At 48.8% G+C, this 15,794-nt stretch overlaps 1 protein-coding gene across 1 annotated transcript in view; it reads right to left on the bottom strand.

Moving 5' to 3' along the window:
- MAMLD1 (mastermind like domain containing 1) overlaps positions 1–1,526 on the bottom strand; it is a 100,128-nt gene extending 98,602 nt beyond the window's left edge. Inside the window, exon 1 of the mRNA XM_063141683.1 lies at positions 1,463–1,526. Within this exon, the coding sequence (XP_062997753.1) occupies positions 1,463–1,516 (54 nt within the window). The 5' untranslated portion in view covers positions 1,517–1,526. The remainder of the gene's footprint in view (positions 1–1,462) is intronic.
- Between the last annotated feature and the right edge of the window lie 14,268 nt (positions 1,527–15,794).

A 15,794-nucleotide genomic window follows, 5' to 3' on the forward strand; every position in this document is an offset into this window, starting at 1 on the left:
CAGGTGTTTCTTCAGCATCCCTGTACGGGAGCCCCCCACCCCACCCCCCGTTTTGTTCATGCTTGCCAGACTGGTCAAGGTTTAAAGGCGACCCCCCACCCCCCACCGTGTAATTAGGCTAAAACAAGCCTTCCTGTATGACTCTGTTTGTACAGGGATACCACAACAGCTTCTAGGACAGCGCGCATTGGACGATTTCTAATCCTATTAAATCTTCTGTGCAGTCAGCATTTAATCTAGGATATTTTTTTTAAAAAAAATCAGACAGCAGCGACTTCCTTCCCAGACCTGATTTCGAGACACATTTTTCATGTCGAAACGAGAATCCTGCTAATATATTATATATTTAAATCCTCCAACATCACACAAAAAAGTATCACTTTGCATTTATTATTATTATTTACATACCACCCCATAGCCAGAGCACTCTGGGCGGTTGACAAAGATTAAAACATTGAACATTAAAAAACGACATATAAAATTTAAAACCATAAAAAGCATTAAAACAGGTTACGAACCAAGACAGACAATTTCTATTTAAAACAACTATTCTGGGAATAGAAAAAACTCAACACATCATGCTGTTAAATGCTGGGGGGGGGGGGGGAGTCTTGACCTGGCGCAGAAAAGATAACAATGTTGGTGCCAGAGCGAGCCTCGTCGGGGGGACCGTTCCAGGCTTGGGGGGCCACCACAGGAAAGCCCCTCTCCCTTGTTGCCATCCTCCCGGAGGACCACCGCGGCTTCTTGCCAGGGAGGGGGCCGAGTTTGTCCTCGTTTGCAAACTGCTCGTCCTGCCAAAGCGCCGAGTGCGGCGGGGGCGGCGGTGTGTCGGTCGAGCACCCCGTGTTTGCCTAAGGAACAAAACTATTCCGGGCTTGTAGCAGGCGAGCGCGCAGATGGGAGGCGAAGGCCGGGCGCGCGCCTCCCGCGCCCTCCCCCTGCCAGCGGCAGCTGCTTCCCAGCCAGACACGCCGCGAAGCAGGGGCTGCACTTTTGTCTGCCTGCCTGCCCGCCCGGCCGCCCGCCGCTCCTCTCCCCGAAGCCCGCCAGCCTGCCCTACTTCTCTCCCGCCCCGCCGCTCGCTCCTTCCTTCCTTCCTTCCTTCCTAGCAGCCGCACGGTGGCAAGGCACCCCCTCCCTCCCTCCCTCCCTCCACCATTTTAAGCCCACGCCGCCGAGCGAGCGAGCGAGCGAGCCAGCCAGCCAGCGCGCAGCCCCAAGCCACGAAGGGGCCACTCTCGCCCCGGCCCGAGACGCGCGGCGCCCCCGACGCCAGCCCCGTGCAGACGCGCAAGGCGACCCCCCGCCCCGCGGTCCTCCCGGGGGCCTTGGGAAGGCGCCGCGGAACTCCGCCGCGCGCTCGCCCCTGCCGGCCGGCCGGGGACTCCGCTGCCCTCGCCCGTCGGGCCCGGCGCTTCCCTCCCTCCGTCCGTCCGTCTCGCCGGACTTCCCCACTTACTGAAATGTGCGGCTCCATGCGTGGTGCTTCTACCCGCGGGGAAACCAGAAGCATCTTGGAGCGGCGCCCCACCAGCTTGTTACATCCACTTCGGCTGCCTGGGCGCCCACGTCGCGGCAACGGCGGCAGCCCCGGGACCCGCAGCGCCCGCGCGCCTCGGCGCCGGTCTTCGCTCCGCCCGCCCGCCCGGCCCGCCTCTTAGGTGCCCGGCAAGTTCATCGCGGCGCCGCCGCTCGCTAATGCTGCGCCGCCCGCCTCACTCCGCGCACGACATTCCCCGGCGCAGCCCACGGCTTCCGCGCTCGGAAGGTGGAGTTTGCGGGCTCCGAGTGACTGATAGGGCCTCTCGGGCTGCTGTGTCACTCGGCGAGGAGGCGGCGGCGGCGGAGGCACGCCCGCTCCCTCGCGCACACGGCCACGCTCCGGCCTTAAAGGGGAAGGCGCGCGGCCCGGGGCCACCGGCGCAGAGAAAAGGGGCGCCTTCGCACGGCCCCTTTAACGCGCAAAGCGCCCACCCGCCGGGCCCGGAGTTTGCCAGAGTTCCCCCCTCCCTCTTTGGCGTATGGAAAACCCGCCCTCTGCCTGCGCCTTCCCACGAGTAGCCCGGCGTCGCTTCCCCGGGCATCTTCCTCCCTGCCCACCCACTGCCCCCCCTACCCGGGGGGGGGGGGGGAAGAGACAAACTTCCCCAGTCTGATTCCGAGCCTCTTGACGTCGGAGGCGCAGCAGCAGGGCTCCCCCGCCACCCAAGAGTGCCAACTTCGTGGCGATGCCCGACTTAAGCGAACGAGTGGACCCCACCCCACCCTAGACAGAGAGCGGGGGGTGGGACGGGGAGGGAACGCTCGCTGCTCTCCCCACGGAGGACGGCGCGCCCCTTCCTCGGCTGGGCGAGACGCCGCCACCGCGCCAACGGCAGCCCAGGGCCAACGCGGCTCGCCCTCGCCCTCCTCGCCCCCTCGCTTAGGTGAATCCAGGTTACTAACAAGTCGAGCTGGTACAGCGTGTCCTTTTGCCTCCTGCTGCGGCGCCTGGGTATTTGTCCAGGCTGCTGCCCAAAACTCTGGGTGCTTTTTAGGGCTGCAAAACATGCTTGTAACCAAGTCTGATTTCTGGATGGGAGGCTGGACAGGCGGGGGGGGGGGGGGGCGCGAGAGCGGAGAGCGGGCTGGGCAGAGCATCCCAGTCGCCTCCCTGGAATAGCAGGATTTCTCTCTGGAGGTGGCAGGCCGCTGTCCAGAGGCTGTAAGCGCGCCCACCCGAGGGCCCCAAGTAACAGTGCGACCCTACACACTCCTCCTCCAAAGTGGACCCCACAGAGTTCAGTCGGGTTGCTTAGGGAAAAGGCCCCCTGAACTCAGTGGGGTTTACTTCTGAGTAGCCATACATAAGATTGCACCATTACGCTGCCTGCCCAAGGGCCTATCAGCAAGCGTGCTGCTTTCCTTTTAAGCAGCTGGCCTAAGCTGCCTTGGCTGATCTGCCACCTCGTTTCCTGGCAGGGTGCTGATAGGCGGAACAGCACAGAATCCAACACGCTCTTCCTGCTACATTATCCTGGGGAAGTTTACACCTGTTGAATTTTTGCCAGTCTTCCAGCCATTCAAGGCAGAAAAATTCTTTTAATAAAACAGGAGTCACGCAAGCTATCCTTCTCTGGCACAGTGACATATACAATAATACCTGTAGAGTGAAAACTAATTTGTTTTCACTCTACATTTATCATTGCCATTTAGGTGCCATTCTCTCAGTTGGAGAGATCCTTTTGGAGCTCCTTACAATCTCTTTTTTGGTTTAAGCACCCTAAATAATTTGGTGTCATTGGCAAAGTCGGACACTTCACTGCCCACCCCTAATTCCAGATGATTTTTGAGCAAGTTGAAAAGCACTGGTCCCAAAACAGATCCCCATGGGAACCCACTATTTATGTCCCTCCATTGGGAGAATTTCCCATGTATTCCTATTCTCTGCTTCCGGTTCTTTCACCAGTTACTGATCCCTAAGAGGCCCTTCCTTCTCCTCTTATTCCACAACTGCTAAAGTTGCTCAGGAGCCTTTGGGGAGGGACTTTGTCAAAAGCCTTTTGGAAGTCCAAGTAAACAACATCTACTGGAGCACTCCAGTCCACATGTTTACTGACACTCTCAACTCTAAAAGGTTTTTTTTTAAAAAGGACTTACCTTTGTTGATGCCATGTTGAATCTTGCCTCAAAAGGCAGCAAGTTCATCTGCGAGAAAGCAGACCTTTCCATATCATGGTCCCAAACCCATGCCAATGCGGATTAAATAATAGCAAAGTAACATACACTAATGTACATTGATGGTGCTATATAAATAAATAATAATAATAATAATAATAATAATAATAATAATAATAATAACTAAATTATCAGCATTCTGCATCAGCTGAAGTCTCCAAACATTCTTCAAATGTAGCCCCACATAGAACACATTGCAGTAAGTAATCCAGCTGCAGTAATCCAAATATTCTTAAAATAAATTCTTCAATTACTTTGCACCCTGCCTAGATCATCCCAAACCATTTGATCCCCCCTGCCCTTTTTCCTATACTCCATTACAAGGCAGAGAGAGAGATTTAGGGGAGAAGTGTTGCAGCATCTAGAGATGGGTGAATTAACCCTTTCCTCCCTAACTGCAACCCACCTTAAAAAGCAATTAAGCTAAGAAAAACAAAGCTTCCATTGTGACCAATGGGCAATCAGGGCTCTGGGGAATAGATCCAGGGCTCCATAGGACCCAGCACAGCAAAGCCCCTAGTGAACTGGCTCAAAGGAAATAGGAGTGATCCAGAGGCTGCTGCTGCTACTGCTTCAAAAAATGGTGGTCAGTTTTAAAAATGGTTGCAGCAGTTCTGAACCAGTGGTTCTGTGAGAATCTAAGTGCCCAGGCTCAGATCAGAAATGACAGAACCATGGCTTCCCAGGCACTGGTTCCTCTCTGGCCTTTTCCATGGGATTCCAGCATCCGTCCTACTCACGCAAGCGGTAGGTACTCTTTTGACAGTGGGGTGGCAAAGAGACCCAGGTGGCTTCCAGTAGTGGGGACCCAGATGATAGTGATCCAGCAGCTATGAATGGAACCAGCCTATGACAACAGTGTGGTTCATGGTCTCTTGAGGGCTTGGGGTCCAGGGTGTTTATATATTTTGAACAAAAACATCAAAAGAACAAAAGAGATGTCCTACCTGGCATGACCAGTGTCCAGGTGGCCCTGAATAGCTGCTCCTGGCTACAGCAATAGGGCTGAGAGGACTCCTTGATTGAGTCATCTTGAATGTAAAGTGAGGGTGATGCCTTCAGCTATTGAGGGAGTGAGGTCTTTTGCAACAATTAACAGTTAATGCCTAGGTATTGATTTGATCACACATGTTGTGAAATCACGCTGGGCTGGACAATGCAGACATAATTAGATCAACATTTTGCTTATCCTCCAACTATCGAATATTTAAAGTTCTGCTGAAGTTGGTATTGTCAGATTTGACCTTGGGTACATGACAGCAGAGCCATGATGCAAGACTTTTCTGACTACACTCTACCCACCTTAAGAAGTTTTCTTAAAGTGACCATCTCTCTTTTGAGTTGCTAACTGCTTTAAGAAGCTACAAGCCTGCTCACAGCTGCCACCTGACCATCCTCAAACTACAGACCTCATCCTTTAGGAGGAATACAATCTCATCCAAAACAGGCTATACCCCTGACCAGTTTTCCTGCTGAACAAAAACACCTCTCTCTTGTCTGGATTACGTTCCAGTGTGTTAGCCAACATTGATTCCAAACACTGATACAGAACTTCTGCTGTCTTGCTGGACTCAGATGGAAAACAGAGCTAGAGCCCAGAGTTGTTTGCATATTGATTACACAATCTCTCGGTTTCATGTAGGTATAAAATAGCATGGGGGATCACATGGGATCCTGAGGTGCCGTGCTTTTCATAACAAACACAAAAGCCACATCTGTGGAAAAGTGCTCCTGGCCCAACTTCACCTTCTGTTACCTGCCTTGCAGGTAGGGCTTAAACCAGCACAACACTCCTGGCGAGTGAATTCCACGTGTGTGTGTGTGTGTGTGTGTGCGTGTGTGTGTGAGAGAGAAAGAGAGAGAGACTGGTTCTGCTGGACTTCTCAGCAGCTAGTGACTGTGATATTCTTAAGGGCAGTCTGGCAAGACTTGATGGCATCAAAAGCAGCTGAGAGGTCCAGCCAAATCAGCAGAACTGTATAGTTTCCCTAATGTAAATCATCTATCAGGGCAACCAAGGTAGTTTCATTCCTGAACCTGGAAGGGAGCTAGTCTGAAAATCTGCATCATCCAGAAATCCTTTGAACTTAGTGGACACTCATGTCTGGTGCACATTCCAGACAGATGGGGGAGAGTCCTCAAAATCACTCCATGCGGCAACTCTTGTCAGACAAATAGCCAAGTGTGTATATCTTGCTCCAAGAGGGACACTGAAGTAGCCAACAGGACTAGACAATAAATGGATATTTCAGTCATTATCTTTTTACTAGTAAAAGCAGCTAGATAAATTCTGATTTTCTGTCTCTCGGCCTCCTTCCCTTATTAACCATCCCTGCAATCATTTCATGTGCTGAAATCATTGGGAGTGTCTAGGCTGGATCGATAGCATGTTCAGGGCTAGGAAGGGGAGCTATAAAGAATATTAAATCCTTTGCATGTCCTCTACAAAGGCAAAATATTCCATGGAAAGATGGAGCAGCTGATTTTCTTGTTGTTTCTAAAGGAGATTCTGTCATCCCCTCTTTTGCCACTAATAAGATTTTCCATTTTAACGAGATGCTGCCTTTGAACGGCAATGTCACGTTTTAAGCGTGGTGGCGTTAGTAATAACAATAGACTGAAGACATGTACTAATAGAGGGCTTCCGGCCAGTTTCAACCTATTCACATATGGCTTCACTTTAGATTTTCTGATGCGCCCATCTCATGAGGCATGGGCCATGTGGACTGGTTGCAGAGTGCCGGGATATTTTATGCAGGGGGTGCAATTGTTTGCAGATTCAAGCCATTTCCCCATTTTATCATCAAATTCTAATTGTCACTAAAAGTTTCTAGAAGTATCTCTTCCCCCCCCCCCACAATGGTTTAGAAGTAATTAGATATGCAGTCAATTAACATGTATTGAAGGCTTCATCCTACACCAGTTCCTTACTGGTCTCTGCACATCTATGTAGGGGAAATTGTACTTTTGGCAAGGTGAAAAGGTAAAACAGAATCTGTTTAGAATGGGCTTAATTCTACACAGACAAAAAAAGAGCCACTCAAATGAATTCATCATGCAAATTAGTGTGAAGTTCAATGTCCGTTCATGTGGGAAGTAAACAAAAGCACATTGCAAAGACATCTCCATGTGCTGTCTCAGAAAATCTGATGGGGTATTAATCTGGAGGAAAGTCATTCTGAAAACAGGGTATGCTGCATACTTCAAAGCAAACTGTATTTGAACTGTAAAGGGAGAATTCATAGCTTTGTCACATACAGGTTAATTCCCAATAAAGGTACAGTGATTAGACTAGTGCCGTGTGATCTTTATTCATTCAGTGTCTGAAAACTAAAGGCTTGACATCTGAATTAAAGCTTTCTGTTTCCAGTGTACCTTATATGCAGAAAACGTAAAGGCAGAGTTGGGTGCCCCATTATGCAGAGGTGATTTCATGGTTTCTGCCATACTCAGTTTTCTAGGTGCTCACTTTGTTCCTTGTTGGCTTGGCCCTCAGACACGAATGTGTAAGGGTTTAACAGTCCTAGCAGGGTTCATCTCAGCATATTAAGGATAAGTAACTAACTAGCTCTCTTTCTCTACCTTCCTCCTTGTCCTTCAGCTCATAAAATATAAAATGTATATAAAGTATGAAAATGTAATAAAATAAATAATATTTCTCTCTCCCTCCCTCCCTCCCTCTCTCTCAACCTGCTCTTTCTTCTTTTGGGATAGACTTCACAATTGTGTATTGTAATAAAATATTCATAAATTGATGGTGCTTTTGCCTCTCTTAACAGCCTCTGCTTTTCTGGATTAAGTCCTGAAGTCTCAGCTGTGTCTGTCCTTCCCAGAAACCTTACAATAATGCTCCACTATCTAGATTCATGATGCAATCCTACATCCTCTTAATTGAAAGCAAGCCCCATTTAGTTCAATGGGATTTTCTTCTGAGTAGAAAAGTAAAGAATTCTGCTGGAAGGGTCCTAACGTATGAGTGGTAGTCCCCATTGATGCGACTTCTTTCTGGGTGAGCTCCTTAGGAACATAGAATGCAGTCTTTTCTCCAGCACGAATAAAGTTTGGGTTGTTATTCCTAAGGTAAACACTCATCAGACCCTGATCAATGCAGGCAGGTGTCAGAGTCAGGTAACCTTGAACAAGCAGGGTAATTGGGTTTTGGTTTAAATTATGTGTTTTTTAAACAGTTTGAGCTTCTAGGGTAAGCTGAATTATAAACTCAAATACATAGATGACGAGGAAGTGCAGGTCCTTCCTCTCCATGCACGGTTTTCACCCCAGTGCAACACAGTCATGGTAAAGGCAGCTTAAAATCACATCTGCTTAATTGACTCGATATGTTAGTGGTGTGTCTTTTAATGAGCATGGCATTTTGCAAAATGTAAGGCAATGGGAGATTGTCTCTATGGCTTCCAGATCCGACATTTTGGAAAATATGGGACATTCCCAAGTACTGGCCTATGAAAGAAGGGATGTTCCCTTAAAAGAAGGGACATCTGGCAATCCTTCCTATGTCACACAAAGAGCGGGCAGAGCCCCCGCCCAACCAAGAGGAGCGGTCGGCAAAGTGTTTGCAGTTGCAGCTGCTGGATTTCCATGCGAACGATGTGCACTGTGAAATACAATGCCCTCATTGGAACAGTGAGTAAGGCGCATAGATGGGGTGGCTGCAAATGCCAGAGCAAAAGGGTGTCTCGTCCATCCCAGCTGCCTCACATCAAGAATTAACACACAGTTGCGTGTGCACTCTTGTGGCAAGTCCCACCCCCACACACAGCACCACTTAATACGTTGAACATTTGGACCATTTTTTCTTGAATACTCCTTGACCTCCAGTTTGCAGACCCACAGAACGCATCAGGGTGGAACTGGGGCCGTTGTTCAGGGCAGGCATGGTTGTGCCTCTGCCGAGGACCCACACCCCAGCAGGGGCCCACTGACAAGAGCCCTGTGGAGTTGCCCCTCCTGCTCAGCCGGTTGTCACCTGCCCCTTGCTCTGGCCCAGGCAATGGTGGCGCGGAGGAAGAGCGAGGCTGCCTCCTTGCTGCCTGGCTCTCTGCCTGCCAAGCAAGCAGGCGGTGGCCATGAGGAGGAGGAGCAAGAGCAGCCAGTAACGATGGCAGCCAGGAGGTAGGCTTACTGTGGGAAGGGCCCACTGAGGGCGTCTTGCCCAAGGGCCCCCAGAAACTCCCACTGGGTACAACACAGCAAAGCTGTTTGCAGCAGCAGCAGCCCCTTAGGCTGGGGGAAAGGGTCTCCATCAGCTGTTGCAGCGACTAAGAGTGTGAGCTAGGATGTCCCTGGATCAAATTTCACTGCAGCCACAAGCTCAGCTGGTGGCCTTAGGCAAGACACTCGTTCCCTCCGCCCCTGCCACCCCCTCCCTCCCCACCATCCCCAATTCTGCTGCTACAAGACAGACGGTGGATAACATTATTATTTGTACCCAGGTGGTACTTGCCTTTCAAAGAGATTTTGTTATTTTCGACACACACAACACAAATAGGACAAAACATCTCACTGTGAACAGTTCAACACGCAGTCTGCTTGCAGGCAAGAGTGTGTTTGGTAGTTTTGCATTCCTAAGCCTTCTCCAGCGTTGGACTACAGGTTGGTTCACAGTGCCAGCCTTGGACACAGAGGCCGTGCTACCAGAAGAACGCAGGAAGAGCCCTGAGGCTGGATCAGAACAAGGGTCCATCTAGTCCAGCACTCTGTTCCCACAGCGGCCAACCAGCACTAGAAAAGTCCCTCGCAAAAATCTGAATGGAAATGGTAGGAGCTATGCCTGTTCCATTAAGATCTTATGTAGGACTTACGTGAATGTGCTGATATTGTTTTGTATACCATCTGCTATTCCTTCTTTTTTGCGCCAAACGAAGACAGGGGCTAGGTTCACACAACACACTAACTCATGACAGTTTATTTTCCAGAACAGCCCATGATGGGCTAGCATGATGTTTGTGGGATTTGCCACCCCCCCCCCTCCATGGTCAGTTATTTCCCCTATTTAAGCCATAGCGAGACGTGGGTTACAGAGATCGCCTACAAAGCTGCTCAATGAGAGCAGGCAAAAACACTGTCCCTGCTCTGCTCCTCTCAAGCAACCACTATTCCTGCCACACAGGAAACTGGCAAACCCACCTGGCTGGATGGGAGGACGGGAGGAGGAGGAGGAGGAGGTACTTACCATTTGTAAAAAGGAGTTTAATGCCTGAATGCTGATTAGATAGTTGAGAGGGAGTGCTGATTGGCTGAGTAAGAGTGGGAGGAGCTAGAGAAATGTACCTATAGACAGTGAAGTAAGGGGCAGGAGATGAGATAGTGCAGGTGATGATCCTGTGAAGTGAAGGTAGAAGTGGGGTAGAGAGAAGTAGATGATTATATGAGAATGAGGATCGTTGAGTTATAGACAGTAGTATTATATAGTAGAACCTTGTAAGAGAGAACTGACAGAAACCACTATGCTTAGGACCTTGTAACCATACGCATTTGAACTGAAGAAACCAATAAGCTTATGTACACACACTTACGTTAATAAATTCAAATTACATTTAAGAACAACTGGTGTGGTCTGTGGAGGAGTGACTGAGGAGAGATCAATTAATAGTAGCAGCAGAATGAGAAGCTGAGGGCCAGGTTGCTGGGCTGTGGAGCTCTGGGGCCTAAAGAATAAAGGTGAGACAGGAGCAGCAGCAGTAGGCCAAAACCCTCACACACATCATCAGCACACCGGAGATGGAAGTTTTCCTGGGTGCTAGAGGCGTGGATAGTCCTGCCAAGGAGCTTGTGGGCATCTCGGGTGAAGTTGAGACGACACAAGTGGGTGAGACGTCACAGGGGGTGGGAAATAAAGTACTCTGCGTAGCTTGTTTGCCAGGTTGTCTGATGGAAGAAGCACAGTAGGTTGTTTGCATAACCACCTCGTAGCATAGTTTGGTGTAGCTTAGCATGATGTGTGAACCCAGCGAAGCGGTTGCACAGCCAAGCATCTCCAGTATCCGAGGCAGTAAGCCTGTGTGCACCAGTTGCTGAGGAACATGGGTGGGAGGGTGCTGTTGCACCATGTCCTGCTTTGCTGGTCCCTGGCTTATGGCTGGTTGGCCACCGTGTGAACAGAGTGCTGGACTAGATGGACCCTTGTTCTGATCCATCATCGGGGCTCTTCTTATGTTCTAATGGGAAAATGCCACAATCCCTGGGAAATAGGTCCCGATGACAGCGCTAGAACTAAGGTTAAGATGTGGAGTTTTTATGCAAAATATCATGTTAGGGTTGCCCTTCTCATCATTCCTTGAGCACATGATTGTCACAAAATTACTCCAGAAACTGGGTGTTCCAAAGGCCCCTTTTACAAGCTGGAATACTTGCAAAGATGCATGTGGAAGTTGCCTTCAGGCAAAAAGTGATCATCTTGGTGGAGGTTAGCAAAAAAGACTCTAGAAGGGCTGAGAGGTTTCTAGGAAAGTGAGGGGGTGGGGTGACACGGGCAGCACAGAAACTTGTCTGTCAGCTCCCGAAAAAGCAAGGCCATGCATCTTCCCCAGGTAAAGAAACCTGTCAGGAGGGGACTCTGACACGGCTGCCCATTTCTGCTGTGACATCACACAAGATGAGGAGGAAGGACGATTGGGAAGCTTAAGTGACTTGATGCTTTACTTCTGCATCTATTTTGAAAGAAGGATCAGCATGTGGTGCAACTATTTTTAACGAGCCAATTAGACAGCACTCATATGGCACTTTTTGTGATGCTGCAAGAGCAGAGAAGGGAAATAAACACAGCGTTTTACAGTTTTGCATTGTGTAGTTTCACTCCGGAGGGTCCCAAAGTGGACCCGTGCTCATAGCTGGGGTGAAGAAAAAGCAACGTAAATGCTTATTTCTCTCCACCCCCACTGCAAACATTTTCTGCACAGGTTCTACCAGGGAGACAAACTGATCCATGGAACAATGAACAATGTGTGGGACCTCAACTTGGGAGACATGGTTGAAATCCTATCCTGTCTGCTATTTGCCCCCAAAGGTGCTGTTATCTTCAGGGGCAAATAACATTGCAAGGGGCAGTAGAAAACCGGCCGCTGTATTTCCCCTTACTGAAGTGAGGGTAGCTATTATTATATAGCTCAATGGGGGGGGGGGGTATATAACAATATTTCATCCACGAGGCCCGACATGGGAAGTTAATCCTTTCCCCCTATAACATCCCATAATAGTACTTGCTATACACCAAACCTAGCTAAAGCACTAGCAAAGCATGCAAAATTTGGGGCAGATTGGACAAGGGAAGCTTGTCCCTTGACCCCCCCCCAAAAACCTGACCTTTTGCTCCTAAGGGGAAAAACACGCAAAATGGTATTCCCAACCTTAACTTGGCCCCCCCACAATGAACAGCATGCCAGGAACGAGGGATCTGGAACTTCCCCCAGGAAGGGTCTGTATAGGCTCCCCTGAACAGACTCTCCTCCGACATATGGGTTTCTGGGCCTTCATGGACAGCTGCTTGGGCCCTTCCTTCTACATGGCATTGTAAGGGTTCCTTATTTTGGATTTCAGAACTTCAATTGGTCTTTTAGATTTACAGTTTTGATCTAGCAACTGTAGTGGAAAGTGAAGGAAATACAAGCCACCTCTCAGAAGATGGCCATCAGAGACGCATTACAGCAACCTGGCAAGGGCTTCCTCGTTTTATCTGTTTGGTTTGCTAAATATTTCCAAAAGTAGCTTTGGTGAGGTCACAGTCTTGGTCTCTTCCTTGAAACATGGAACACAATCCAAACCATATTCTGTCCTTCATTGTATGAATTATTTAAACATATTTTCTACAGATGTGCAAAGAACATCTTAAGTGGCTTATGGGGATACATACGTGCGAACACATACATTCTGGCTGTGATACTAACCGGGGATGGTTAATTTATGCATTTTAGGGGAACCACTTGATTCACCAGACAGAGGTCTGGGGGCTAGAAAAGCATTTTGCTGAACAAACTGGTGCTCCAGTGAGCGCTACATAATAAAATGGGCCTCACCTAGTAGTAACAGCTTCACAGTTATGGAGCACACTCAGAGCTTTACATATCGATGTGCACATTTATGCTTTACATGCATGTCACATGCAAAATCCAAGGCAGAGATGCAAGGCCTATTCGGGTGTTATTTAACTCGCTTACCTCAACATGTGAGCTGGGCTGCACCATGTAGCCCCACCCACTGACACCATGCACAGCACGCAACTCCTTGGATAAGAACCAAGGGTCCATCTCTTCTGGCATTGTTTACACAGTGGCTAATCAGCGACCCCCGGGAAAACCATGAGCTGGACATGAGTGCAACAGCACCCTCCCACCCACGTTCCCCAGCAACTGGTGTTGTGTACACAGGCATTGAATTTGGATTTAAATACATACTTCTAAATGCATTTTCTTGCAAAATATGCATTTTTCTCAAAATGTGCAATTTAAAACACATTTGAGCTTAAAATAACTTCGAACACTTGGTAAGTGTGAAAGTCAGTGGATAACTAAGTTCCAATCTGTCCAGGAGTTGCAGGGCAGGGGCAGTTTGCAACAGAATTTGCAAAGGTCAAATTCCTCAAGAATCACTTAGCAAAAGCAGCAGAGGTGACTCAGACTGAATGTGCCTGAAGACCTTCTGGCAATGGTCAGTGAGCAACCTCAGTGACGAAAGCCAGCCATCTTGAAAGGCACTGGAGGGAAAGTTCTTTGGATGAAGAAAGGGAGACGGGGTCCTCCTGGAAAACCTTTAAGAGTTTTTCCCTTGATAAAGACTCATGTCGAAACGCGTTGGGAACACAACCAATGCAGCTGTCTCTTGCTTGTTTTTGGTTTCCAGCCTTATAGCTGTTGTTCTAATCCCTATTGGCATCGTTGTACAGAAAAATTAACAGAACACTGAGCAAAGGAGATGCTAGGAAATAGGGTAGGTAGACGGGAAAGGAAGAGAGAGTCGTGCTCTAGCTCACCTGGAATTTTTGCAAAATGCACAAGAAATTTGTTCTAGGTGCTGCAGTGCAGATGAACTGAAATCTGCCCCTTTGGGCTTGCGTGTTAAACTCTGGAGGTATTATCCTGCTGCCAAAAGCCAATAGGCTTCAGACACAATCCTACGCATGTCAAGACAGAAAAATGCCCTACAATTACCAACCACACTAGCTGGGGATGCTGGGTGTTGTAGGACCTTCTGCTGTCTAAACATGCATAGGATCGCACCCTTAAGCTCTTAAAGGTTCCAAACGATTGCCCATGCAAGCACAGAGTGCAGTAGAGAGACCGCAGAGCGCGGGGGCAGGGATCTACACTACTGCTTTTAAAGCGCTTTAAAGCACTTTGAAAACGTTTTGAAAACTGTATATGCAGTGTGTCCTGGGCCCAAACAGTTCTCAAAACTGTTAAGCGCTTTAATGCAGTAGTGTAGATCCCCCCCTGGAGCGCCTGGGGTGTGCTGTAGCCTCAGGGTTGATTTAATATGCAGCAAAAGGTTACCCCCCACCCCACCCCAGCCCAGACATCAGGCAGTCACTAACACGCACACCCACACACCCAGCATTCAGTTGTAAGAGTGTTAGGATGCAACCCTATGCATATTTAGGCAGAAAAGAGGCCCTCCGGTGCCCAGCATTTCCCCAGCCAGAGTTTTCTCCGGCTAAACATGCATAGGATTGTGACCTTAGGAACTCAAATCCCTAATAAGCGCGTCTGTACTGATGGGGGTCCAGAAAGCGGCAACCCCAGACGCAGCTCTGGAATAGCTTCCACATTCTGCACTAGCACAAACAGCGTCAGGCAATGAGACTCGTCATCCGCTCGTGCAGCGGAGTTCCAAACCTGCCGTTCTCCACGGCACAGACATTAAATATTTAGGTGGCCATATGCAAATCATTTAAATCTGTTCCGAAGAAGCACATTCCACAGCAGAGCAGGCCCCTTTGTGCTGCCTTCTTCTAGCGATGCCTTTGTCCACCCTTTAGTTTTAATCCACCCAGAGGGGGTGAACCGACAGACACAAGAGTGCCACTTCTCCCTGGCTCCTCCTTCCCGTGGCTGTGCATGAGCTGGAGACGAAATCTCACAAAAGCAAATGCGCAAGTATATGGAGAGGGGAGAAAGGAAAAGAAACCAGAGCCGTGTATATTTTAACATCCATTTCTCTTGTATCAAGCTGCACTCCCAGTCACACTTGCCTGGGAGTAAGCCCCACGGAACTCCATACTTCGGAGTAAACGTGCATAGGATCAGGCCGACAGCTAGATAATTTGACAAGCAAAGCATTTTTTCAATCCAATTCCCCCTCCCCTCCCCACAAAAAACAACATTCTGAATATTTTGGACAACAACGCCCCAGGAATGCAATTTACCGAGAAGTGCTCCTGCACAAGCTCCATTGAAATGTATGCAAGATGGATGTGCAAAAGGGAGACGCTCTTGTCCATCTCATATGCCTTTCCATGGAGAAGAACCTCCTGCTGGATTGTACTCCTGCTCTTATTTTCTTAATGTCACTGTGAATTTGCTTGTGGAAGTGTATGACACCAGCACGGAACTGCCTGAACATCTGAGCTCATGCTTTAGGCATTCTCCCAGGACTGCATGGGGGAGAGAGGTCCCAGCCAGCATTCACACACACACACACACACATACACACACACACACACACACTCCATGTTATCATAGTGAAAAAATGTAAGAATTCCAGGAAGCAGGGGAAATCTTGTGTGTTGACCTTATTTTTCTTTCCATGAGAGATCAGTCTAATAAAGGATGATAGACACTAGCTTAATTCATTTACAAACATTTCAATTCTCATTGCAATCATTACTGTTCCTCCACGCCCCCCACTCCTTCTTTCAGCAATAATGTGTGTATTTTTTTTAATACCACATGATTGCTTTGGCTGAGCAAAGAGCATTTGAAAGCATCTGGCAAAAAGCTCTAAGGGACCTATTTTTGATAGAAGCAGCTACCCCAGAGCACTCCAGCTTTTATGCCCCATTTCCATCTTATAAAATTGGGTGGGATTGCATTGCGTTTTGTAAGAAAGAGCAGCACTGGAAGGGT

The sequence above is a fragment of the Elgaria multicarinata genome, chromosome 15, assembly GCF_023053635.1.
Source record: "Elgaria multicarinata webbii isolate HBS135686 ecotype San Diego chromosome 15, rElgMul1.1.pri, whole genome shotgun sequence".
NCBI lineage: Eukaryota > Metazoa > Chordata > Lepidosauria > Squamata > Anguidae > Elgaria > Elgaria multicarinata.